Here is a 26,835-nt window from a genome sequence, read left to right as displayed (position 1 = left end):
AAAAAAAAAAAAAAAAAAAAAGATTGATCAAGTGGACTGTAGCATGCTGTCCGGCTTAAAGCCAATTGTGTTCACTCATGATAAGAACTCTTTGGCAGTTTCCACCAACCCTGCAACATCCTCGACCAGCAGCGAGAGTAAACAAACACATGACAGCTGGCCTCCGAGTGATTTCTACCATAATCTGTGATTACACTTGATGAGCCACGTCGTATAATTAGATCATGTGGCTGTTCATATTCCATCTTCTTTTGGCTCATTTTGCAGATTTAATGGCTGATTCCAGATGATCATCTCTGTCATTGAATAGAGTTGAAGGTTTCTATGCTGCACTTAGTGCTGAGCTGAATGATTCGTGCAACAACGCCGAAGATCAAAATATAAAAGATCGAACGTTAAAGTTGAAATACTATAAGAGTACTATACATGACATGTTTGGAACAGATTTAAAAGTCACATGACACTTTGAATTTCAATTCATCTTCATATTGCAATTAAAAAAAAACTACTAATCTTACAAAAAAAGCTGGAATTTGAAAATCAGTTTGTTTTAATTACACCTCTATTTTTATTAAAAACGTTTTAAAGAAAAACAAAAAACACCATAACCAGTTTAGAATTTAAAGAGTAAATCAAGTATAAAATTTGCATGTTATTAACCCTTTAACTGCCTGCTCCACCAAACAGTAGAACACAAATAGATAATATGTTAAAAAAAAAAAAACATGAATTATGTGTATTGCTCTGCCCAGCCAATAAGTGACAGAAAAAAACGTTTAAATAGTTTTTTTTCTTGGTTGGGTACTTAAAGGTTGTACTTAATATGTTGCCAATTAAAGTGGAAATTAACTCTTTTTTTGTCTGAAATGACCAGCTTTAGAAGGTTTAGGATGTTCCATGCTAAAGGTGAATCAAAAACTCCATAACCCAAAAAAGTGGAAGGAAGCTGAAAATAATACAAAAGAATCGTATGTAATCTGAAAAACTAATTTAGATGTAAGCACTTTAAATTTTGGTCAAATTAAAACGATTTATAAAGTCTTAATGATGTGAAATAAAGCTGTGTTGGGATGAGGATACAGAGAACAGAAATAACTTAACAAAAAAGATCAATTTTTAAGTAAATGGATGCTGGAAAAGCAAACCTGAAGACTTTGAACCATTAAAATATCACAAAACTTGGATGTTTCAATTAAATTTAAGTTGCAATTACTCCAAGGACAAATTAAACTCAGATATTTAGCTTTTTGAGTTAGCTTTCTTAAAATGTAAGGTTTCAGCACATCTGTATCTTTCGCCAGATGAGATTCTGTCACTATCCAATGCAGTTAAATAATTAATCGATTATCCTCCGTAATCAAACAGAGGATCTGGAGGATAAATATCAAGCTAGTCCAATTTTCTGACTGAAAAGGGCAAAAGGATGGGCTGTTGTAATCTTTTATTGAAGACCATTATCTGACCAAACACTCAGAGTCAAATGTCACTGATGATGGCATCACGCAGAAAGTGAAAAATGACCCGATTATAACAAAAAAATCCAAACAAACTTGGTCAAAAGTTATTTCCAGTTTAAAAAAACAACACTATATGCACATGTATATTTAATCTAAGGCTTAAAAAAATAGAAATTGTAATTAAGACTTCAATAAACCTCTCATTTAATGATAAGCTGCTGTCTGTTCTTCACTAGTAGATTTCAGTGTCAGATGGAGACAGCTGATGAGACGCTCGGGGAGAAGATAACAGTGGCGGGGAGGTTGTGAACATACAGGAAGAGGCTTCAAGAGGGTTATTGATGGAAAGTCAGAGCAAAAGACAAATACCAAAGGATTGCCATCAGAGAATAAAGAACACTTCAAGAGGAGCAGGAAGCGCCTGGTGGCACAGTGACATTGCTTTGACAGGTTGTCAGTCGTTTCTAATTTCGCCTTGTAACTTTTTTTTTTTTCCCCTCAACTTGATGAAGTGACAAGATAAATCACCTGCAGGGCCTTTTATTCTTTTGCTATATTTGCTTTTATATTAGGTACAAACTAAGCTGGTCTCCTCAGGAGGTTCCACATTTTCACATATTTTCTCGTGGCACCTTACTTCAAAGAGCAGCAGGTCTAAAATTACATTTAAAAATGCGAGTGGTGCTGCAGTAATTACAAAACAGAGGACAAATTTGTCTGACATCATCAAAATACTCAAATTTGATTAGCAAAGATAATTTAAAATATAAGAAAACATAAAAAACTCCAGATGATCTTCTGACTTTAAGAAATCCTCTTTTCAAAAGTGGATCTCAGGGAAGTTTGTTTGAGCTGTTGCTGCAGGGTGACTGAATGACTGCACAGGAGAACCCTGCAAGCTTTTTATCACAATGCACATAAATCAGTTGTAAAACTATTCAGTTGGAACAATTGTAATCAGGCGCTGAAGTAGACCAATATTCCATGTCGTATGCGGTAGATTTTTGGTCCTTTGACGGGCCTCACTGCTGAGATAAATCAAGGTTTGGATACACACCTTGTTTTATGTCTATGATACAAACGTGCAGGAACGACTTCCTTAATCAGGTTTTAATCAAGCTATGTTCACATTGGTTTAGAGCTTCAAGAATGTACCATTCTTGAAAGTGTGTTTTTAGTTTAGTATTCACATTGCAAAAACAGGGAGGGGCTTCTTCTTTTTCTACTAGTGCATGCCAGCCACCTACAGCCGTCCATTTGTCACTATCAAATCAGAGTCCCTGATTGGTTAAGCAGCCACAGTTAGTCACAACTATGTTGACTTGAAATAGTCGACCAATTTTATCGATGATTAGTCTCGTACAGTTTGGAATTATATAGAGTCGAAGTGAAGTTGAATACCGTTGTGAGCACTCAGAACCACAAAATGTGTTTTTGTTTAATTTGAGTCAGTGAGAACAAAACTTTATCTTTTGTGAAAAATAATTCCTTTGTTTCAGATGCCGACCTCCTTATATTCAAGTCTTGTTTTAATGGCAGAAACAAATGAAGGAAAGAAGCAGCATGATTGATTTAAGGTTTAATACACTAATTAACTTAATTATCTTCATTTTTAGTCATCATACAACTTAAACACTTCAAGTTTAAAGCTAATAATGGTTAAAATGCGTTTTACATCCAGTTTATGCGTGACTCGATTAGTCGACTAATCAGAAAAAAATAATCAGAGATGAGTCTGTTGTTATAAAAGTTTGTAACAGCCCTGCTTATTGGTAAAAGTTAGACCTGGTTTAACCTGCAATGTGCCTTTAATAGCTGCACGTTTGTTACAAACAGTCTTAGCAATTTGTGTAGCTATTTTTGAATGTGAGAGTTTTGAATGCGGAAGCCCCAAATGTGGGTTTAGATTGACTTTTCATTAGTAATAATAATATAATAACCTTCATTTATATAGCACCTTTCAAGATAAAAATCACAGAGTGCTTCACAGTAAGTAAAGAGTAAAACACAAAATACAGAATTCACAAAGTACAGAGTAAAACATAATATATATATTTTTTTAAATTACCTTTCATTATTTAGTTTTTATATGTTTTTAGCTAATTTTTATAAGAAAACAGTGCCAGTGTGAACGTAGCTTCAAACTAACCTAATACTGATTAGATACTTTCTCGTTTAGTTTGATTTTACTGCTCCGAATCATTTATTTCTGACCATACTTTAGTGTCTCAACATATTCTGTGCTTCACAGCTGTAAATGCTTTTCATGCCACCTCAAATATTTCTGCCTAATCTTCTCATGTTTTGCTCCTTGGGTGCATTAAACAGCATTATAAGAAAAGCAAAAAAACATTAAAGTCGCCCTTTAATTTTAGTTTGCACATGTCCCTCTGGGTTTCACTTATCAACATTTACAGCTTAATTACTACATAGGGACGCTTGCTAAACTGCTTATTTAAATGAACTATGGAGAGGAAAAAATATTACCATTAGAAAAAAAAAAGTATAATTTGATTTTAGGGAACTTAAGCGTCATTAGAGCAATGTGTAGTACGGTCATTTGTGTATGTGAAACACAAAAAATTTGATTTAAAGATGACTTGCTGAAAAACATTTTGTTTGAGGAACTTGATGTAATTTAAATGTTTGTAGATTTTTTTAACCATTTAATTCTTCTCTGTATTTTAGTAATCATTTTTCCTATCTAATTTTTATTTACATTGGATCTTTCTCCATCTTGTCACGTTTTCATGAAACCTGATCTCCACAAAGAGGCCGCAGAGTTTTTCTGTTATTTCTTTTCTCTTTTTTGCTCTTCTGTTTAAGTGATTTTGCCACAGGTGACAGTGCTATTCTTGCCAAAATGTTGATCAGAGGGGAAAAGTCTGTTTCCAACAACAGGCATAGTTAACTCAGAGGTGAGCGTGGAGAAAGTAGGACTTCTCCCCTGAGAGGGAGTTAAAGCAGCTGATTGACACCATCCTCCTGCTTGACACACGAGGAAGAGAAATCTACACCAATCCACCCCTACAGACACACATTTGTCTTGTCATATTTACAAAAAAGAAGTATTTTATTGAAAATTACAGTAGTTTATGATTATTAGCACAGTGCACAAAGATGATCTGCTTTGATATTCCTGGTCTGTCGGGGAAAAGCAAAGAGTCTTTGTTTGCAAAAGAGCAGCTGAAGCATCTGCCTGTCTGCAAACATCGATATGACACATGCCAGATGACGGACTGACGTAAAAAACTGCAGCCAGCCCGAATGTAAACACAAGAGAGTAAAGCTCCTCTACGCGTGGTTAAACATTGACTTTACCTTTGTTCTCGTTCATTTTTTCACATTTGAAAAATTGTTTTCCATTTTAAATCAGCAGTTAGGGGCTGTTCTGACTGCTACAACAAGTTTAAATTAAAACATTTTAAAAACATTTTTACATGATTTTTTTGCTGAAATGGTTGCTTTTAGTCAAAGGGATTTCATGCAGAAACAAAATAATTTGGAATAAATATGTATAACAGTTACTTCCTTTCATCTTTTTACACATTAGATTTAGAAAATGAGATTTTGCTTCAATGATGTCCAGTAAAGACAGCAAATGCTGGACTCCAGTGAGCCGCAAGTTTTAAAAACTGTTGTACATGAATAAACAGTTTTACTCTCAGTTCAATTGATTGCAGACATCTGCAAAAACTGTTAAACTTTAAAGAATTCTGTGTACTTGTGCATCAGGACAGGAAACAATGCAATTATTAGCACTGATTTGGGAAAAACTACACTTTAAGTAATTACTTTTAAATGGAACGCTCTGAGTGCTCTGAGGGTGGAGGAATGAAGGCTCAAACTAGTGGGTGAACTAACTAAAATGTATTATTTGACTCCATTCATTTCAAAATTTGAAGGTAAACCATAAACAATATTGCAGTTCCTCAAATGACCACTAGAGGCATATTTAATAAAAAAAAGGATGCAACTTTCATTTGACTGCATTTTAAAAACATTTAACTCAATACAACCCCCCCCCCCCATCAAAAAACAATTATCTTTTGATTTTTTAACTATGATTTTTATCTAAAATAAATTAAAAAAAAAAAAACTTTGTTTTTTTAGGACATATTGCGCAGATCGGCAGCATTACAACTTTGCGTCCAAGTTGTAGGCAGTACTGTTGGTGCAGAGCAAACCCAACCCCTTCCCATCATCCATCCGTTTACATGCTCTCCCACTAGCTTACAGCTCCTCACAACATCAATCTAACATTACCGGTGCAACAAAAGGTGAGCACTAGTGAAGCTATCCAGTCATATTTGAGCCAGATTCCAGCCCAGATGAGGACAACAAGTCGTTCATAAGTCTAGTCGTTCATAGGTGGATGCATCAGAATGGAGCAGAGCTTGACCCAAACTGAATTCTTCCCTTCTTCTTTCCCTTGAAGTGGCAGTTGAAATCGTGTACTGGATTATTATTTTTTACATTTCACCCTCCAAACGGAGTGGTCCAAAGTCCACCTTTGCGACGTGCTCTGAAGCACAGACGTTTACATTTCAATGCAAGTATGACTTTTTGTTGTTGCATGACCTTTTTTAAAGTTATAAAACCACTGTTAATAAAATAAATGTAGCGCTGGAAGCTCCACGCTAATGCTAGCGGCGATTATTGACGATGTCATCGAACGAAAGTCACGTCTGAAATATTAGACACTATTTTTTCATAACTCTCCATTTGGAGGGATAAATGAAGGGGAAGGGCTAAGGGGAAAGGAGAATGGAAGAATTTGGATTGGGCCCTTGTGGCTTGCCGTAGTGCACGTTACACTTACAAGCTTTTATCAATGGCATATTTTTGTTTGCTCTTGTGTCACGATTTGTATAGGAAACCACCCAGAAATGCAATTTTGAGCTTAATTTTCTTAATATTTGTTCTCCATCCTGAGAATAATTTCACTAGAACATGTTGGTGGGTATTTAAATTGGGAAAGTAAGCTCCAATCATTACTTCCAATCTAGCTTGGGCTTAATTTTTCCATTCAGAATTCCAAGAGGCATTTCAGATAGTATTTTTCCAGTGTTTCTGCGTATAATTAATTTATCAAAGCACCCTTTTCCCCCACACAGAGAAGCAAATATGTTATTGGTTTTAGGTTTCTTTAGTCTGTCGTTACTGTAGGCCGTCATAAATGCTGCACAGCTTGCACCAACAATTCAGAAATTGAAGAACGTTCCTCAAAAGTCCCCAAACAGGCACTAGACCCCTATACCCATTTCCCCTCATTCAGCCAATAACTGAACCCTCCAGAACCACTTAGCAGAACCCCAACATCCACCCAACCCAACTCAGTTCTCTACATTATTTTACCATAACTTGGTTTTTAAATGACAAATCCCAAATTTCCTGCTGCTTTTGTGCATCAAATATTATTTCACCGTTTCTATTCCTTTTCTCTGCTTTTTCATTGTTTATTCTGCCAACAGAGGAGCTGTGAAACTTGTATCTATTAGAACAAAACTAAACCTTGAAAAAAATCATACTCTGTTTTTGACAGGACCATCATCCAGAGTCTTGGAAAACAAATTTAGCAGCAGGAAGAAAAAACGCTTTTTACAGCCACACATTCATAACAAAATAAGGTTTGATTGTATTCAACTTTTGAAAATTTGTCCCTCAAAACACAAAAAGAAAATAATTCTCAGAAGCTCAATCTTTTAGAGAGAAAAACACATTTTCTGATCATTGAGCTTTTCCGCATTTTAATTCTATTATAAATGAACAGCTCTCCAGATGTGTTTATCGCTTTATTTTTATAGACTTTGAATACTAACTGAAAACCTTAATACTAGTAAATTATTTACCTCAGTCTAGTGACGACGTCCTGCTCCACTCTTGTGATTTAATGATACAATGGAGCTTAATTACCTGTGATATTTCATGCAACAGACCTTTACTAACTTGTACAGAATCTGATGGCGTGAAATGATTCTCTTTCCAGAACGCCGTCAACCTGGAATGAGTCACATCTCAAATGCCAGAGTGTCCTCTGATTATAAATGACTGCTACTTGACTTTATATCACTGCATTATTTACCGACAGGTTCTCCCGTCACCATCTGCTGAGGTGGCACCATGACATTTACCTTGCAGGTATTGGGTAGACAGACACAAACCCATTTCATTTACAGGGACGGCATGGGAAACAAGCAGATAAAGGATTCATCTTCAGTCTGGTGCTTCAAGCACCAACTCACACAAACATCAATATCAAGGTCACACCTGGAGGCAGCAAACACCATATTTGATGAAGAGAAAAGGCTACGTTTTTTTCTTGGGTGCATTCATGCGGTTCATTGTCCAAATAAATCGCAATGTAGAACGGGTTAAATTAAGAGTGGTTTATCAGCACATAAAGTAAAAAAAAAAGAATTTAAATGTGTGACCTTTTCTTTCCACTGAGCTTTTTATTAGCATAGGTTGTTTAAAAAAAAAAATCTATGCTTGAGTTGTAATTTTCTCACAAAGAAGCAAGCCATTAGCATTTCATTTGGAGTCCAGAAATGTTTGCACCATTGACCTGTAATTATTCTGCATTTTATAATCCAATTGTTCAGAATTGTGACTTAAGGCTTTCAAGGGAAAATGTGAAATGGAATGAACTGAATAGAGTTCCCTGTTAGACCCTAATCTGTTGACTATAATGCACTAAGTGCTTTTTGTTAGTATAAAGTTCTGTTTTTGGACATTTTTTCTTGAGGGTTTCAGGATTTAGTAGCTTTACCTCCTCAGTTTCCTGAGTCACCTGTTGATTGTTTTAGTTTTCAACCAGCACCGCTGTATCCAAATTTGTAATTAAGTTCTTCACTGTCATTCCTCTTTTTTGGCCCAGGTCTCCCTTGAAAAAGATATATTAATGGGATTTCCTGGTTTAAAAAATGTTTGATTTTTAATTTTTCTATCTTTGAAATGGCTTCCCCCTATTTAATATTCTAAGTTTATCAATTTGTACATATGCTGATACAGGAATCACTCTTGTGACCCATTTATGACTGTTCCTTTAGTTTGCTATGCTAAATCTTCAGTTTTCCTAAACCCTTCGTTTCCTTCAGGAGATTCCTGCTCACACTTTACAATCAAGTCTTAATATGATATTAAACATTTTTTTTTTAATAAAAAAAAAAAGAAAAGTTGCAACATCATGTTATGGAGTAATAACACATTTCATTTAAAAGCATCTTTCAGGGCCCTCAAGGACGCTGTAAAAGGACAAGTTAAAAACACAACTGAAAGCAATAAGCAGAATAAAAAGGAAGTGGTAGTGGAAACAGCTTGACCAAATTGGAGAGGTGAAGAGGGGCAAGGTTGAGGATGACTTTAAAGGATTTTGAAGTGAATTCTGGATTAAACCAGATTGCATTATTGGCGTGATGTGGTGGGAGAGAGTGTTCGATGAATTTGTCACATGGAAGAGAAAAAAAAAACAAAACAAAAAAAAAAACAAAAACAAAAAAAAAAACACTTGAATGACTTTATATTAGCAAAGTGTATATCTGATGAAAGCTTTAAATAGAAAAATCTAATATTTTAATTTAAAAAAAATATATATATATATATATTTTTTTTAGAGTTTATTCTTTTACCCTGGCAGTACATTGGAAAAATGATTTGCTTGGACTTTGCTCGTCACGCTTAACCATTTCTCTCCAAATGATGTATTGTAATAGTGAAATCAATGCTTTTCTCGTCTTATTGTGTCCTTGCCGGAGACTCAGTCACGTATAAAAGGAGCAGGTCTAAGGAGGCCAAAAGGAAAATTTATTTTCCTCTTTAATTCATCCGTTTTCCTCAGAGTGCCATTCATTGCCATTAGTGTTCATTAACATGAGTTAGTGCTCATTAGGCAGCGGGGTGCCAGCAGGCATCTGCAGCTCCAGCTGGAGCATGGTAGAGGGTTGAAGAAAAAGAAGAAACTGGTCTCAACCTTTGTGCTCTCTTATAGGGTCCAGATGACCCGACCCTTACATTGATGTGTGATCCCTTCCATGACAAAAGTGGACAGGAATTAATGTCTGCCACTGACAGATGACCCCACTTTTAATGTAAACATGCCTAGGATAGCACAAGGATTATATGCTCCCATAACATGTGAGACAATTGGAAATTCTAGATTTTAATAACAAAATAGGAAATTAAATAAAACTTTTAATTAAAATTCAATTGAGAAAAGTTAAATAACATCTCCCATGGCTAAATTATATTAACCTTGCAGGCTTTTTTTCATAGTTACAATTTGCCAGTTTATTTTTTTTAGTGCACTACTTCAGGTTTTTGAATTTTCATAACTTCTGAGAAGACAGGACATCAATGTGAAGAAAAAAAATTGAAGCTATTAAATTTATATCTTTAAATGTATGAGAGATTTGGTAAATGCATCAGATATTTTATATACTCAATACTGCAGTTGTAGGGTGTACATAAAATAAGGAGTGATTTAGGAAATAGTGTCAATGGAAGCTAATAAATCTATATGTTGTGTTCATGTGTTGATTCCAGAAAAAAGAATCTGCAACTTTTAAGCTAAAAAAGACAAGAAAATGAGGCAGGTGTTTGTTTTTGAACTAAATTAATGTTAAAGGTGTGAACAAATTGACCCTCTTCTTACATCTGCTTTTGCAGCTGGGGAGTTTTCAGACTTGGAGGCTTAAAGCCCAATGTGCTGAATCGTGAAAAATATAGGAGCTCTTCTGCGGTTCTAACAGATCGTCATGGAGACCGAGGAAGACCATGCTCCAAATTGCTGCATTCCCACATTGCAGCATATCAATGTTTTTCTTGGCTGCACTCTGTACTTCCAATTTTCTTTTGGCCACTTGAGATGTAACTTTCTTGCTTCAGTGATCAATCAGAGCAGATAGGGACATTATACTTCTCCGGCATGGACCAATAACAAATGGTCTCTTTTTCTCTTAACAAGCCTGACCAAGCAATCTTGTGGCCTGTGTCAATTAGAGCAATGGAAACCTGTCTTTCTGGCTGCAAGTACTTCACAAAGAGGCATGAAACGGCCTGCAAGAACTTTAATCTCTTTGACTGAAGCTTTGTTCTTTTGTGTTGAAGTAGGACCTCAATGACATGCCGGCTTTTTCTGTAAATTAAAAAGTTATCAAACCTTTTTCTTGAGTTCAAGAGTTTGACTTAAGGTAACTTTAATGAAGTAAAAAAACTTCCACTTTCTTTTCCTTTTACTGAATCACTAGCTTCATCAAATGATCAATTTCTGTATTTCAGCAGCTATTTGTTATCACTCATTACTGTCTGGGATGTCACACAGCATTTGTGAAAACAGTGAGGATCTTGACGGAACAAATGCAAGTTAGCACGTCAGCTGTAGGTGATGAAAGAGCTCCGTCTCTTCTGTGGGAGCAAAGTGTCACTTTGACGGATGCAACACAAAATCATTCAAGTCAGTCAGTATTAAAAACTCAAAGACACCAACCTGGATGTTGTCAAAGGATGATTTGTTGGTGACGTCGTACAGCAAAAGTAGAGCTGGAAGATACAGCAGAGTTTACAGAGCAGAATGACAACCTTCAGTGAACTTTGACTATTTTTTTATTTTAAGAAAAGATTAAAATATTTTATTTTTCACTGTTGCCATATACTTCACCAAATCAAGACTTCAATATGGAAGTTTGTTTCAACCATAAATCAGTGACATTCAATTCTGCTTAAATTTTTTCAATTGAAAAATGTATTTTCTTCTGAATTATGGTACTAAGACAATTTAAAATGCAACTGATATTTTTTTATGTGATCAATTTCCTATTGAATACTAAACTGCAAAATGCAGTTTCAAGTTGTGTGAGCAAACTCAACTGTCAATTGAGAAATGTATAAAACTTTGAATTATGAGCGATTTTTATTTCATAATTCAAGGTTGAACATTTGAAGCATTTGATAAAACAGACTCAGACAGGAAGTGTCCTTCAGACTGCTGCCATGAAAGGGAACGGCACACACAAAATAATGTTTTGCAAATCTCATTTTCAAAAATAAATCAATAAATAAAATATGTATTTTTACATTTGGATTAATGGCCAAGCTGAGAAAGCTTTAGCTTTTATATGTAGAAGACATGATGTTTCATATTAGATAACAGTATTGATGCTTGTGTAACAGTAATGATCCTGGCTATTACAAATGCAAAAAGATACAAAAAACATGTTATTACATGGAGGGGGGTAAAAAAAAACAAACAAACATCTCAAATAGCAGGTTAGACTAACTTACTTTATATTGTAGAAATCTGTGCAATTTACTTTACAAATTTATCTTTGACAATAAATGAACCATGTAGCCCCATCACTGCTGTTGACATCATTAGGCTATATGAGAGGTGGACATATGTGGCCCGTTAAACTATTCAACCTGGCCTGCCAAACAGCAATTAAGTATTTTGATAATCCTTAAATAATGTTTTATTTTCTCTGTTATTTTGTTGTCTTGCCATAGATTTTGCACTACAAATACATTTACATTTGTTTGGCTGCAGAAAGTAATTCTGGATTCATGTGGTGTTTGAAGATTTGTTGTTTTTTCTAACATTCATGTTTTTCTAACTCATTTTTCTGATCTTCTAACAGCACATCTCTCTAAGTTTGCGGTTTTTCCTTGATGAACATAAACCCATTTAGTGGAGTTGGCACTAAAATGAGAACAAAAACCACAATTTAAAAAAAAACAAAAAAAAAAACAAAACTTCTCTCGAATGTTTCCTTTTTGAAAATCAAAATTAAATAATGTTTTTGTCCAGATTCCATGTTATTTCTTTCTCTTACAAGGTGGATCACCAGAATACTCCAAGCATCTGCTCCTGGTCCGGCCCTTCTGTCCAATTTTAGAAGCCTTTGTGGCCAATGAGTCAATAAAAAAGTTTTCTCTTGGCTTTATAGTTAGATTTAATTAAAATGTCTTTTCGTTTTTGTCACTAAAACTTATCATTTTTTCCATCTTACTGCTCTTAGGCATGTACTCTGTTGGACAGTTGTGGAATACTGGTTTTACTTTGTATGTATATGAATGTGCCAGTCTGAAAAACTACCTTAGCGCTAATAGGAAAAAAAAAAAAAATCAACTTTTTTTAAAGAAAATGTAATGACTAAAGTAGGGTTCCATTTTATATATGCATCAATAGAAAAATTTCTGTAAGACTAAGAACATGTATTTTTAAAATCAGGGTTTTGCAACTTGTATTAGGTGTACAAGGATTGATGTTTTGACCCCTCCCTAATGCTTTTCTGCATCCAGCTGCACACACACCACATCTGTTTCACCAGTTTGCAGCAGAGTTCGAACACACTGACAGCTGATCCATAAAGGGGGACGTCTCCAGGGGTGTAGTTAGTCACTTGAGAGAACAAAGAGGAGAAATGTGGATCCTTTGGGACCATCCTGCCTGTTCCTTAAGAGAGACATTGGTTTGGTCCAATGCTCTGAAGGTTAGCAAATTCTCTGTATAACCTACATTTTTCATCATCTTTTATGCAATATTGCTAATCTTATACCTTGTTTTCTCTTAATTTAGTTAATTTACACCTAAAATTCTAAATCATGAACCAATATCCCATTTGTAGTACTATCTAGTACACAAATGCTGCTAAATCTTTCATGACTAATTTGTAAATCCTTCAGTGAAGTCTAACTGAGAAAGTTTCCTGAAGATCTCCTCGGTTTGTTCTACTTTAACTCTCCCACCGAGACTAAATGACCAAAGAAGATGGAAGAAACAGGCGAATTAAGTAAATGCTGCACTGGTGACATTTTAATTCAACAGAAATGCATCTACAGAATGTTAAATGCAGTTCAAGTCCTGCTGTCCTGGGCAGACCGCCAACTATCAGTCTGGGTCTGCGCAAATAAAAGCTTGTGAAAAATAAGACTGGACACTTGCAGGAATACTACTGAATTTAAAACCACCTTCAAAAGTGCTTTTTAGTGTTCTTATGTTAGTCATTTTTATCCCAGTCAATCATCTCCTGTAATCTTCTAAAAATGATCCAGCATGTAGAAAACGCAAAAGCAAATTTGGTGAGTTCTAATATAAATATATATTAAAAAAAAACAACTTTTTTGCACAGAAATGTATTCAACACTACCTAAAAGGATAGTCTGTGCAAGCTCTACCCTTTCAATTTTCTAGAATTTCGCCTCGTTTGGAGTCCCTGCCTCCTCCCACGTTCATCTCTCTGCATCGGCTTTTCCAATGTGACCCGTGTTTGCACCTTGGCTCCGACCACAAAAAAATGAAATAGCAGTGATAAATGGCTTTATCTACCAGTCTGCACAAAAATATATCTAAATTAAAACTGCAGGAACATGCAGTGAATGAATGCATTCCTACATTTACACATTTTACTGTGTTTGCCATTGAATAGACACCCTGCCTTAACATATTTTTGGGTTTATATAATAAAAACATTAATAGTGCTCTATTCCTGCATTAAAGAAGAATTAAAATACTGTTGTTGTGCAAGTATGTTCTAAATGTAAGTCTGTTTTTGTCTGATTTTTTGTATTTGATGGTATTATTAGGCAGTGAAAATAGTCTAAATAGTTATAAGAGTGTGTTGCTTCAGATTTTTTTTTGTTGGACACAAACTTTTGAAATTCATAACACCAATTTTGTGCTCTCCGGTTCAAACTTTCCTAAAAATAAATAACAGAGAGATATAGAGTTTTTTTTATTAACTTGTACAGTCTGTAACGACAGAGTAAAGGTCTATACCAGGGGTCTCTAACTAATTTGGCGAGAGGTCCAGTAACTCTGTCAGCTTGGTAGACCGGGGTCCGAACATGCAAAAACATTCAGTCAATATTTCACTTTTCTGTTCTTTTATTTTATTACAACGTGTAGTTACATTTGCAAAGAACTCTTTTAGATTATTGTCTCAACAAGTATTTCTCTCATTCCTTTTTGTACAAAAATACATACATACATTGAACAGTTAAAAAAAATATTGCACATAAACTTGCTTGCTTAAAGTGCAACATGTGTGCTCTTTCACAAACTTTAACATTCTGCTGTCTGTCACTTAAAGTGCAACAGGTAACAAGAATGTACCTCAAAAAGCATTCATAATTAATCAATTTTCTCGTGCAAATGTTAATTTTCTGTTTTACAACCCTTAGAAGTAGGTTGCAAATAATGCTACATATTGAGCACTAAAGTAATAACTTTCATAAGTGCAAAAAACATTATAAACATAAAGGTAAACTACAAAACAGACTTAAAGAGACGTAGATGGTACTTTGAATGGTGGTGTCTAGCTGGAACTGTATGGAGCTAAATTTGGGCCAATATTATTTCAAACCCAAATAAAACAAATTGAAAAAATATTGGTGTTTGGCCAAAAAAAAGTAAAAATGTCAGAAATTTTTTACTGTTCTTAAATAAACTTAATTATTTTCAACTTCAAATGTTTTCTTTTTTTTAGATTTAATCAGTTTCAATATGTTTTCCAATTTAAACTCTTCTTTTTTTTCTTCTTCAAATATAAAAATTTCAGTTTCAAAACTTTTAGCCTTGTTGTGGCGGGGCTAACACAAAGGGCCCATCAAAAATCAAAGAGAGTGCTAACTTCAAGCCCAGTGTCTTCACTGACTGTCTGTACTATCATATTCTGAAGTTGTCCCAAGACGGATGTAAAGATCAGAGTTTTATCCCGTACAAACCGTGTGTCCAAAACTCTGTTCTAGCAGAGTCAGTGAATGCACAGGACTGAAGTTACCACACTCATCCATTTGGTTTGGTCTTTCGTGTTAGCCCCGCCACAAAAGGGCAAAAAGTTTTGAAACTGAAATTTTTATATTCAAAAACTAACAAAAAAAATAGAGTTCAATCTAAAAAAAAAAAAAAATTGAATAAAAATGTTTAGTTTTGAAACCTTAAAAATTGTACATTTGAAGTTGAAATTAAGTTCATTTTAGAATGAAAATAATTTTTTGACATTTAATTTTTGTTTTTTGCCAAACATCATTTTTTTTTATATAAATTTGTTTTAATTGGTTTTCAAATAATATTGGCACCAGATTTGCTCCATAGCCCTGCACATCTCTGGAACGCAGCTCGGTTCTTGTTGACGACAGGAGAATCTGTCTGAGCTTTTCTTGAAGCTTCTGTCCCTCTTTTCCTTCTAATATTGTTTCTGTCTTTGCCTCCATACACTCTTTAATCATTTTGGAGTGACTTTAGTGCTTGCCCAAATCCATTCCACTCGCAGTGAGCACTCGTGAGCTCGTTGTTGTGCTGTTAGCGTTTGTGTGTTGTACGCTCGCATTGTACTTTCAGTTCGTATATTTTCCGTGACCACGTCACTTATTCTGTCGGGTAATTTGTGTCAGAAGTTTTGTTTCGTCTCGTAGCGCCGCTTGATATCAGCGCTCTTAACAAAACCAGCTGACTCCATGTTTATAATACAAACCGGCCTGTAGAACTCACTGCTGGTAAATAAAAGCGAAATCTTCGGTCCATCATCTCCAAAGACACGATTTCAGTCCACTTTTCTCATTTTAGACAGAGCCATTGTTCACGCACATTTCAGATAACTTTACGTCCCAACTACGTAAACATTAGCACACCGCTCTGAGCTTTTGCCGGTCGAAGGACCCCGGTCTGAACGTAGCTGTCCTCGCGCGCGCCTGTTCAAAAGTCGCCGTGTAAAGATGAATGAAAAATCGTACTTTTTTATTAAAAATGTTTGGCGGTCCGGATAAAAGGGTCTCGCGGTCCGGGTCCGGACCCCGGTCCGCCAGTTGGGGACCCCTGGTCTATACACACACGAACTCAAACTAATCTCTTTAAGGGTCAGAAAAGCTGACATTATTTTGGTGACAAAACAGGGATGATAAATGTCTTCAAATCTCAGTTTTGCTTTTCATGCATACAAAAGTATATATCTTCAAAAGGGAAAGAAAAAGCCTTCATTGACGGCAGAGCAGAGGCCTCAGATGGAATAAAGAGAAACCGACCTTGCTTGCATATTAATGGTGCTGCGCTGATCAACCATGTGTTGTTGGGTTGATTATGGAACATCCCATTTTTTATGTTATGCATTAAAAGAGCTGTTAGAAACATTGAAATGTTGCTGTATGGGGATATAGTTACGGCAAAGGATGGCTTGTAAGCCCATATCTGAAGTAAAGAAAAGGCCTTTCTCAATCCTTTTAATAATAATATTAAATAGTTGATTGAATCATTGAGACCCAAGTGTTATTTTAATGTATAGCAGACTTCCACCCACACAGCTGTTATCCAAAAGCTTTTTTCTTATATCTCAAAGAAGTTGCTTTTACCCAAGCAAATTCATGGTAATTTAGGAAATATTGAAATGGAAAACAAAAGTAAGACTGAACTACATGTTTGTTTATCAATAACTAATTAATTCTCAATCATTTAACATTAACCATGCTGTTTAAATTCCCTTCAATTACTTTGTCTGAAGGGATACAACAATTATTTTGACCCATGTACCTTGTTAGTGTTCACTTTGACAGTATAAGGAGAGATCTGGTGGTTCAAGTAGCTGCACAATCTGTAGGGTTTCTCACCGTGTGCATCCCGATAGTAGGCATGAGTGACGCTGCGGAAGCGCTCTTGTCCTGCCGTGTCCCAAATCTGCAAGAATTAGAGAAAAAGTTACAGCTGTACTTTTAAACAAGGAGGATAAAGTACATTAGGAAACTATAAATCTAACATGTTATATTTAGAAGTGTTTGTGGAGAAAGAAAGACATTTACTATATGTCACTTAATTACATTAAATGATCTCAATAACTGAATTTATCAACATTTGAATGTTAAAAAAAAATAGTTTTTTCCCCCAAATACTCACCTGGAGCTTCACCTTGACTCCATCAATGTTCATAACTTTGTTCTGCAAATAAAAAAAATATGTAAACATGTCTTCCAAACTGCAAAAACTTTTTTGGGGTTATGGAAGTGACGGCTTGATGGGGATGTGTATATGTGGTCATGCACCTGTCTGAACAGCTTACTCCTCTCATCGACCTGCCACACTTTCCTCTCTGCTCTCCATCAATATTGCATGCCTCCACCTCTCCTGGACCCTTTGATGAAACCTTTCCTTCTCCATCTGCAGGATTAACCCGATCTGCTCCGCTCACCTCCCTTTGTCTCCCCTCCCTGGGAAACTTGCCTCTGATCTCCGCTTTAGTCAGCTTTTCAACTCAACATAACCAAACCAAGTCTCCAAGCTGAAACCGTAAACCGCATACAGACTATTCGGTCCCTACTTCACGCCAGAGAATCAGTCATGTTTGTGTTTCAATCAGTCCCTCAAACACGGCATTTTTGAAGCTATTCTTTCCAGCAGTTACCTGCGGTTCCTTTTGATGCAGACTGAATGCTTGCGTCAAAGATTTGAATGTACACATTGTTAAAGGAGGTACTCCTTTTATGTATAGCCAAACGTCCTCCGAGAGAACTGAAATAGATTTAGTTCTGGAGCAAAACAAAGCAAGCAAATGAACCATGAGGGAAAAAAAAATAAATAACTGAGGAGCATTTTGAGTCAAGCTCATATCCACCACACGACAGACAGCAAATGATAAAACCACCACGCCAGAAAGTGACAAATTCAGCTTTTTAAAGTAATAACTGTGAAATATATATAATGACATAAGTGGTAAATCACATCCTTTTTTGCCTTCCTTGAAGGCCCAAAGCGCTGTTCAGATAGAATCCCATTAACCCATTCACGCACATATTATGGCTCTGCCGGCACCAACTTTCCACCAGAGGTGGAGTTCAGTGTCTTACCCAAGGACACTTCAACATATGGGTGGGCAAGGTGGGAATCAAACCTGCAATCTTCCGGTCAGGAGTCGGCCGGCCTTTTATGACTTTTTAAATGGTAATTATATAGTAAATATAATATTTATTTATTTATTTTTTTTTAAATAGAATTTTAATTCTAATGTAAAGAAAGTGTATCCAATGAATCAAATCCAGATGTTTACTCCATTTAGAAAAAAAAAACAAGAAGTCAGTTTTTGAATCATTTTTCACATCAAGTATTAATGTGATAAAGCTCATAGTGTCTGTAGTATTCATAATTTTTTAAATTATTTTGTTATCAGTCACACAATTTAAAATCATACCTGACACGTCTCCGTAGAAACATGTCAGGTACGATTTAAATCGCATGTCTGATAACAAAATTAAAAATAAATCAATTAATACCATGAAGAAAACACAAAACTAAATCTATAAATATGTCGTTACTGCAGCTTCAAATAATATTTTTAAACACAGTCGTGCATAAATCAAAGAAATCTAAATCCATTTTGGCATTTTGAGTGTTGGATCATGGGATGTATACGTGTGAATTGACAGAAAGTGGGGCAAAACGGTTGGTGAGTTTAATTTTTTTGTATTTTGTTGTCTGTTTTTAAATGGTAAAACACATTGAAAAGCAATACATGAAAAGCACTTTTTAAATAAATAAAGTTTAACACAAAATGTTGCATTGAGAGATGCAAGGGTCTATTATGGGCTAACATGACTGTTTTAGAGATTAATGATAAAACAGCCGTTATAAAATAGTCAGATTTGTGTTCATTTTAAATACAGCTCAAATGGCCACTCCAAATCCCCCTTTTCTGTGTAGTCATCAGCAGAGGTCAACATGTTCTCCCGTGTCCCGGTATGCCAATATGACTTACATCACCTGGTGTCACGGCAACACTCACGAGCCTCCCCTCTGCCATTATCCCCCTCCCTGTGGGGCATCAGCGAGAGCCGCTGTTGACCTTCTAAATCCCTGATCCCCGAGGAGAAACAGAAGACACTCAGACCTGACAAAATGCTTCTAATCTTCAAGCGGAGCACCGAAGACACATATCTGCTGACATGTTTAGCTGATCGAGAGAATTAGAAACATGAAGGTGATTCACACGATTCCATATTCATGAGGTAAGTTTCACGTTGGTTATTATGAACAGTCTGACGGGAATCCAAGTCTGGGAGGACTACCTTCTTTTTATTGCTGCTAAAAACAACTCATGATGTGCTTCGAGGCTTCATGAATATGTAGTGACCCAGAAAGTGACTTGTGACAGCATCACGGTGATGAGGCAGCTTGATTGTTAAAGCTGCACTTTTTTGGGAGACAACACTAGTTCAGAGCCACAAACTTGTTGATCACTGAAATAATGAATTAAGTAGGAAAAAGTCTAAACAGTGGAGGATGAATGTAGTGGAGGAAATTGTCTTTTCATCTACAGGATGATGAGCTCTAAGCTCTAACGTTTACCTTTGCTCAGACGCAGCATCACTTTCAGGTCAATTTCGTTCTCTGAGCAAACTCCCTCCACACAGAGGAAGCAAAATGCTCCACTTACCAGCCGCATGCTGGATGTTGGATATTTAATGCCCCTCTTCTTTTCTCCCCTCTAAGGTAACATGACAGAAAACGCGCAGAATAGAAGTACTCCAACAGCACGTCACGGGGTTCATAAATTACAGATGTATGAAAAGCTTTCTGGGGGGCGTGTGAAGTGTGAGTTCATGAAATGGTAATGGCTGCAGGATGATGAAATACAGAGCTTTGTGAATACACTCGTGTATTCATCTGTCCGTCTGTCTAGATACATAAAGAAAAAGTGAAAGGGCATTGCTAAGACTCCTAAAAAGAGGGGTGCGAAGCTATTCCTTGATGTCCTCTGCTCTGCTGACAGCTCAGTGGTGCAGATACAGAAGCTGTCTGCTCCAAATGTACAATCAAAGTCCCATACGGCAACTTCTAAACTCCAACAACAGAACTTTCTCAACATTTGGCTTTAGAGAAAGAATAAATATACCTCTGCAGGACTCTGGTGCTCCGTTATTAACTTGGTTTGTTAAAGGTCAGAGAAACATACCATAGTTTTTGGACTACAAGTTGTTCTGGAGTATTAGTTGCAACAACATGTCAAAAAAAAAAAAACCCTCTGGCCAAACGACACTGAAAGCCATGACTTATATTATTTATGTACATTTTTTTGATTGTAGCCCATTAAAAATAAAAGCCCAGATTTAAAGTACAGACCACACCATCTTATTCAAATCAAATTTGGCCTCAAAGGTCATGTAGTCATTTCAAGATGACCTTCACAGGACGCCGTTTTCCCTGAAACGTTTGCAAAGACTTCCCAAGAAATCACTGAATTTAAACAGTAAAGTAACTCAAAGAAAATAATTTCTCTACATTTTATTTTCCTGAAACCTTTTAAACAATACTTGTATAAAGTGGTCGTTGTCGTTCCCACAGTAACCGAATAGCACTCCTTGAGACACAAAGCTTTTAGTGTTTATTGCTTATCCTTTTTTTCATTTATTCTTTTATCAGCTCCTACTTAAGGCTGTTACCTTTTAGGCATGTCCTTGTATGAGACCTCAGATACTCAAACCACTTTAAGTAGAAAGAAAGGAGGCTCCATTCCAAAACATTTTTCTGTTGCTATGAAATAACTCAAAACCCTTCAAAAATCAACCTGTTTTGGGGCGAATTGTTATAGTTAGAGAACAAAAAACACCAAAAATGGGGATTCTTCTTTAAAAGGAAACCCCGCTGTCAACTTTGAGTTGTCATTTCTTGTGGTTTTGTTTGCTCTAAACACACATGCTACTAAGATTACTTTGACAGGTTATTGTGTGCTTTATGTAAACCAACATAAGATATAGTCGTCAGGGAAGCAGAGGACTGGGTAGAAAACTCACTTCTAGATGCTAAAAAGGCACAAATAATTACCTTCTTTCCAGCTGGCAGTGGAGAAATAGACATTTTAATTGTGCTCCGTACAACTGACTTGGAGTCGGTTGCAAGGCTCCCTGAAGACAGACGAAGGTCTGTCCTTGTAAAACAATTAGTATGACTCACAAGCACAACTCCCGAAAATCACAAAGACATGTTTGGAAATCTTAGTTCTGGATCACAACTTTAACATTTTGAGGACAAATGGTTTATAGGAGTCTTTCAAAGCCATTTTCATAGCAGAATAAGTCTGTTTTTTTATAAAATATCGGATTCTTTCAGTATAATAACTGAATAGGTTTTGACTCCAAGGTTTATGAAGAAAGGAAATAATCTGGTCAGAGAATGTTCCTGGTGGCAGGTGTATCGGTTTACCTGCACAGTTCAGCTTTGGCCAATCACATAACATGCCGTTTATGACAAACCCTCGTCAAAAAAGCAGATGGAGGTAGCCCACATGACTGGTGGAGCTATGCTAAACAATTTATGCTCACGTTTTATTTTTTAATAAAAATAGTAATTTCTTCTGGACAAGTTTTGTTAAAGTATCTGCAAATATTGGTTGGATTTATGAAAGTAATTTAAAACTAATTTGTAGAATAAACACGCTCACAAAGAAGAAGATCAAGACCATAATAAAAATAAAGGAGAAAAACTATGAAAAATGCACAAAATGAAAAAGAGCCAAATATAATTTATTTCCCGTAAATTAATTTACAATTTCCACATGGATCTATTTTTGTCATAAGTGCTTGTTTTTGGATAGAACAAAAAGCTCAAAAAATTAAAAAGCAACTTAAAGAAAAAAAAAAATTGTAGGGAAAGCAAGTTAGTGATGAATGCATGTTGATAAATACTTTTAAAAGTGCGTTACTGAAACTAAACAGTTAACAAAAATTTTTAATTGCTTCTTAACAAAGCTAACATTTTAATATCAAAACTAGCAGCTCATAATTTTTGTAAGTGTTAAAAGCTTTAAATAAGCCCTAATTTGTGTTTCTAGAAATTTAGCAAGTCCTATTCTAAAATAAATACCAGCAAAGAAAGATCAATATCTGGATACAGTCCGCCCTTTCAGTATTCCCTGTTTTCCTTCCTCATTTCATATTCCCATCATTCCCTCAGTGTTTTGATACTTCTCTCCTCATACTTTTCATTCCATCGTCAAATATTCATTGAGCTCCTTAGAGCTCGACTCTGCAGTTTCCATTGACATTAGGGCAGCAGGTGGCAAAGCTGCTCATTAATAACAACTGCAATGCTAAGAATTTGGGATGCCAAATGTAAAAGTTGATATTTAGGGATGCAAAATACCACAAGAGTGAGTTTTGGTTTGGTAAATTCCATTTTTTTCCATTCTTGCTAAGTTGAAAAACACATGACATCATGATTTTTTTTTATACAAAAGAAAAAAAAAACATTAAAACTAATTTATCTTCTCATGCCTTCATGTTCTGCGCATTCTGCATCACAACAGAAGCTCAACTGCCACTTGTTGGCATTGTCATGCTTGGCACTTTAGTTGCACCCACTCAAAAAAAAAAAATGCATGCAGTCAAACATGCTGGCAGGCAGGAGAAATGGATGGTAGAAAAATCCGAGTACATAGAACCAAAGGGGGGAAAAAAGCCTGAAGCTGTTAGAGAAAGACAGTGAAACCATGGATTGGCATTGACATTTACAGTGATGTACTGAGGAGGAGGAGAAGCTTTCAGGGAAGAAGATACAACTATCAAGCTTCTTTTTCTTGATGCCTCCAATTCTTTTTTTTTTTTTTTTAGATAAACATTGAGAAGAGACTCAAAAATCTTGTGTATGAGCTCCGTTTTTGTCACGTTTTCTATGCAAAACAGAAAAATGACAACATGATTTGATTTTAAAATGCCCTTTATTGGACCATTCTAATATTTACAAATTAACACACATGATAAAAAAGAAAAGAAATAATGATGACATGAACTCTGAAGTTCAAAAGGAGAAAAGGAGTTCCCCATCAGCAGTCACATGACACAGAACTTTCTCTACAGCCCAGGTCTGGGAGAATTCCTCCAGCCTTTCAGTCACTCTGAAATAAGCATATTCCACACGTAACCGTGATCTTAAAAGAGCATAAAACATCTGTTGGACATCAGCACATCCCTCAGAGTTTGCCTGATTACGTCTGGTGAGCCAGATTGCAATTTTAGCCGTAGCAAACAGGAAATTCAACAGTTGATTTCTTTTTCTTTTTGCATTTGTAAATACAGGCCCGTACACAAAGAGGGGGAGAGAAAACACCTCTCCCAACCCGAGACACCATGCAGTCAGAATGCTGAAAAGAGAAGCCAAGCGGTTGCACTGTGCAAACAAGTGTGTCAGAGTTTCAGTCTGGTCACAGAAGTCACAGCGTTCTGATTGTGTTGGATCAAACCGTGCCTTGTATCTGTTTGTGGCTACACATCCATGCACAATCCTCCACTGGAGATCAGCTGCACGCTTCTCAACAGGGAACCTGTACAGGGACTTCCAGCGTCCTCTTGGAGTCGTACTGGAGCCGAACAGCCCCGCCCACCTCGATGCTTCCAGCTCTGTCAAGGACTTGAAGTGTCTTATTTTGATGCAGAGGGTGTAAGCAGCCTTCCTGTGCAGGGTCTCAAAGTTAACACCTTTTGACTGACTGAGGTCCAGCAGTTTGTTAGGGTCCTCAATCCAGTCATCTGCATTATGGGATATGGTCACGGGTGGAGATCTGTACGATGAGGTAGGATCCCAGGAGTTGATATGTTCTGATATGAAGGCTCTCCATTCAGTAGGAATTGAGCACATCACGGCCTGCACAACTCTGGACAGCAGTCTGGGTCGGAGACGCACTTTTTGCTCCAAGGTCTCCAGTGAGGCAGCCAGGTGTCCCAATTTGACACAGCCTGCTTCCTGTAACGCTGCTCTCACAGAGAGAGAGTCCAAGAGATCAGTTGAGATAGCTCCATTGTAAAAGAGTGGTTCTTGAAGTGTCCATGGACCAGGAGTCAGCATGTTCTCTCGTTTCATTTTGAAAGCTTGCCAAGCATTCAAAACAGATCCATAGTAAGGACTGAGACCCATCAGGTCCGGGGTCCCTTTATTTAGAAGGAACAGTTGTTTGTCATATCCCAGCCTTCCAGCTCTCCGTAGAAGAGTGTAGGCTGTATCAAGCCACCTCGCACCATGGTGATGGAGGAGACGTTGACCGGTGTGTAGTCTGAAGGCCATCACTCTGGACATGATATCTATGAGGCCCTGGCCACCCTCATGGACAGGAAGGTACAAGGCAGGTGCGCGAATCCAGTGCTTCCCATTCCAAAAAAAGTCCAGGATGGAACGTTGGATGTCATTGAGCAAGTTGGTAGGAGGACAGAGGACCAGGAGCTTGTGCCAAAATGACAACATGAACAAAAGCAGGCAAACCTCCAGTGAAAAAGGTTGGATCTTCAGAGGCAAAAACTCGCATCCACTTGTTGTTGGATGAGTCACTGGTTGGAAACCATCTGAAGAAGATGACCTCATGCTCCTCACAGAGCAGTAACAGACACTTGTCGGATCCAAAAGCATAGGCAGATGACAGTCACAGTTTGGGGGTGTACCGGCACACGCAAACATGAAGACACTCAGATGAAAGCAGACTGACTCACATCATCATCGCACTCACTTAGGAGGCCATCACTGAGGATGAGTCAGTGGTGAGAAGGGTTAAGGCTCTAATCCTGAACAGCATATGTGCGTGCATGCACGTATGCGTCTGCACAAAATAACCAGTACTTTCAGTCTTCATCAATACTGTACAAACTGAGATGAACTGTTTCAATCACATTGATGAAAAATGCCCGACAATCAGCATCATTTTTACAAGTTCCATTTAACGCAATACAGTTTGTGGTTTCAAAGGCAGCTAAAGTTTTTTTGTAATCATTTTTTTTGCAGCTACAGAGAATTACTAAAAGTTACTAGCTATTAGCAACTACCCAAATCTAAAACATGTTTATACCCGAGAAATAAAACGGATTTTGTTAAAAAATACAAACTTAACTGGGAAAAAAACAAAGCAAATATTTAACTAAGCCTCATGTGCTTCTCTTTAAATGATGAAACTGAGTATCTTTTTCATATAATAGGAATATAAAAGGAAAATTTCAGCCTTGAGGAGCGTTAGATGGTGTGGAGTACCTACCCGCCCTTGCCATACACCTTTACACTACCGCCAACCTTTGCGTGAATCAACTTGCTAAGCAGCCTCTACAATCAAAGATTGACAATATCCTCCAAAGGTCATTGTAGTCTTAAGATGGCCTCGTATTTGTGAAAACCAGTTAACCAAAAATTAATTTTCCCTTACTTGATAATCGTCAATTTAGATTTTGCCAAAAAATGACCGCCAAGCTGTGGGTCGTGTGGCCGTCCCATAATCACTAAACTTCCTTTGAATATCCCAGACAAACGTATGTTGGTTTTGTTAGTGGATTCCAACACCCTCCACCCCAATTTTTCTTTCTTTGCAGATGTAGCACATTTTTTGCCAAGCCCACAATTTTAGCATCGTCATACCCCATCTTATTTTGTTTTATTCAACATGAGCCAGAGAACTTGTATATGCCCTTTTTACAACATTTTGAGTTAAAAAAAAAAAAAAAAGTGCGAGCTAGCTAAGATTGCAACATTCGCCACATGCACGCCATTCAAATTCTACAATTCAAATGATTTGAGAAATTACAAGTCAATCAATGAAAAACCCAAGGATGAGTTTTCATTTGTAGTTGGTACTAAAGGGTTTTTTTTTTTTTTTTTAATTCAAGATGGCAACTTTTGTGGTGGCACGTCTGAAGTTTCATGAAAATCACACAAACAAAAGTGTTGTTTTTCCATATTGTAGAAAAGAGTGAGAAAAAATAAAAAAAATAAAATAAAAAGCCAAATCTTACACTTTGCTATAAAATGGCTGCCAAAGTCGTGTGGCCATCCCATTATAATTTCAAACGTTGTCATCTATATCTCTATATCCATTTCTACATTTTTTTTTTTTTTCGGTTTTGCTCGCTGTGATGTCATCATATTGGTGGGAGTCTCTTTCACTATGCCAAAAATTAATCTGCCGGGTTCTAGCTGTGTGGAAATTTTGAATTTCCAAGTATGTGGCAGGGGTCAAATTTTTGCTCAAAGGCGCAGAAAATTTTCCAACTGCGAAAACAATAAAGTCCTTGCAGTCAATGACTGCTGGGGGCCATAATTACATTAGTGAACTGCAGCAAGAAATTTCTAAAAGAGATTTAATCAAAAACAATTTAAAAAAAGCTTCAAACTCACTTCATTTGTGAAATTCTTTCATTTTAAAAATCAAGGCATTTTGCAAATATTTGTCACCAACATTCAATAAATTCCTTCATCCCTTTTCAAAGTTTACGTGCTGCAGCAGAGTGTCGAGGTTGTTCTCAGCGTGAACCCAGAGGCAAACGTGTCACTAAAGCTGCTGGTTTGAGCCCGTGCTGGTTTATTAACAGTCGCTGCATCTAATGAGCCTTGCCGCTGGTGTGTGTGCTCGCTGGTGTACGACTGCCAGCCGTTTTGATG

At 36.6% G+C, this 26,835-nt stretch overlaps 1 protein-coding gene across 1 annotated transcript in view; it reads right to left on the bottom strand.

The window, feature by feature from the left end:
* The window catches only part of LOC112146550 (ras-related protein Rab-26), a 40,136-nt gene that overhangs the window by 3,924 nt on the left and 9,377 nt on the right, over window positions 1–26,835 (bottom strand). Inside the window, exons 3-5 of the mRNA XM_024272431.2 lie at window positions 17,338–17,379; window positions 17,055–17,121; window positions 10,945–10,997 (exon numbers count right to left, since the gene is read on the bottom strand). Of these exons, the coding sequence (XP_024128199.1) occupies window positions 10,945–10,997; window positions 17,055–17,121; window positions 17,338–17,379 (162 nt within the window). The remainder of the gene's footprint in view (window positions 1–10,944; window positions 10,998–17,054; window positions 17,122–17,337; window positions 17,380–26,835) is intronic.

The sequence above is a fragment of the Oryzias melastigma genome, linkage group LG8 (assembly GCF_002922805.2).
Source record: "Oryzias melastigma strain HK-1 linkage group LG8, ASM292280v2, whole genome shotgun sequence".
NCBI lineage: Eukaryota > Metazoa > Chordata > Actinopteri > Beloniformes > Adrianichthyidae > Oryzias > Oryzias melastigma.
Note: the sequence above shows the minus strand (reverse complement) of the source record. Positions and strands in the feature narration are given on the sequence as shown.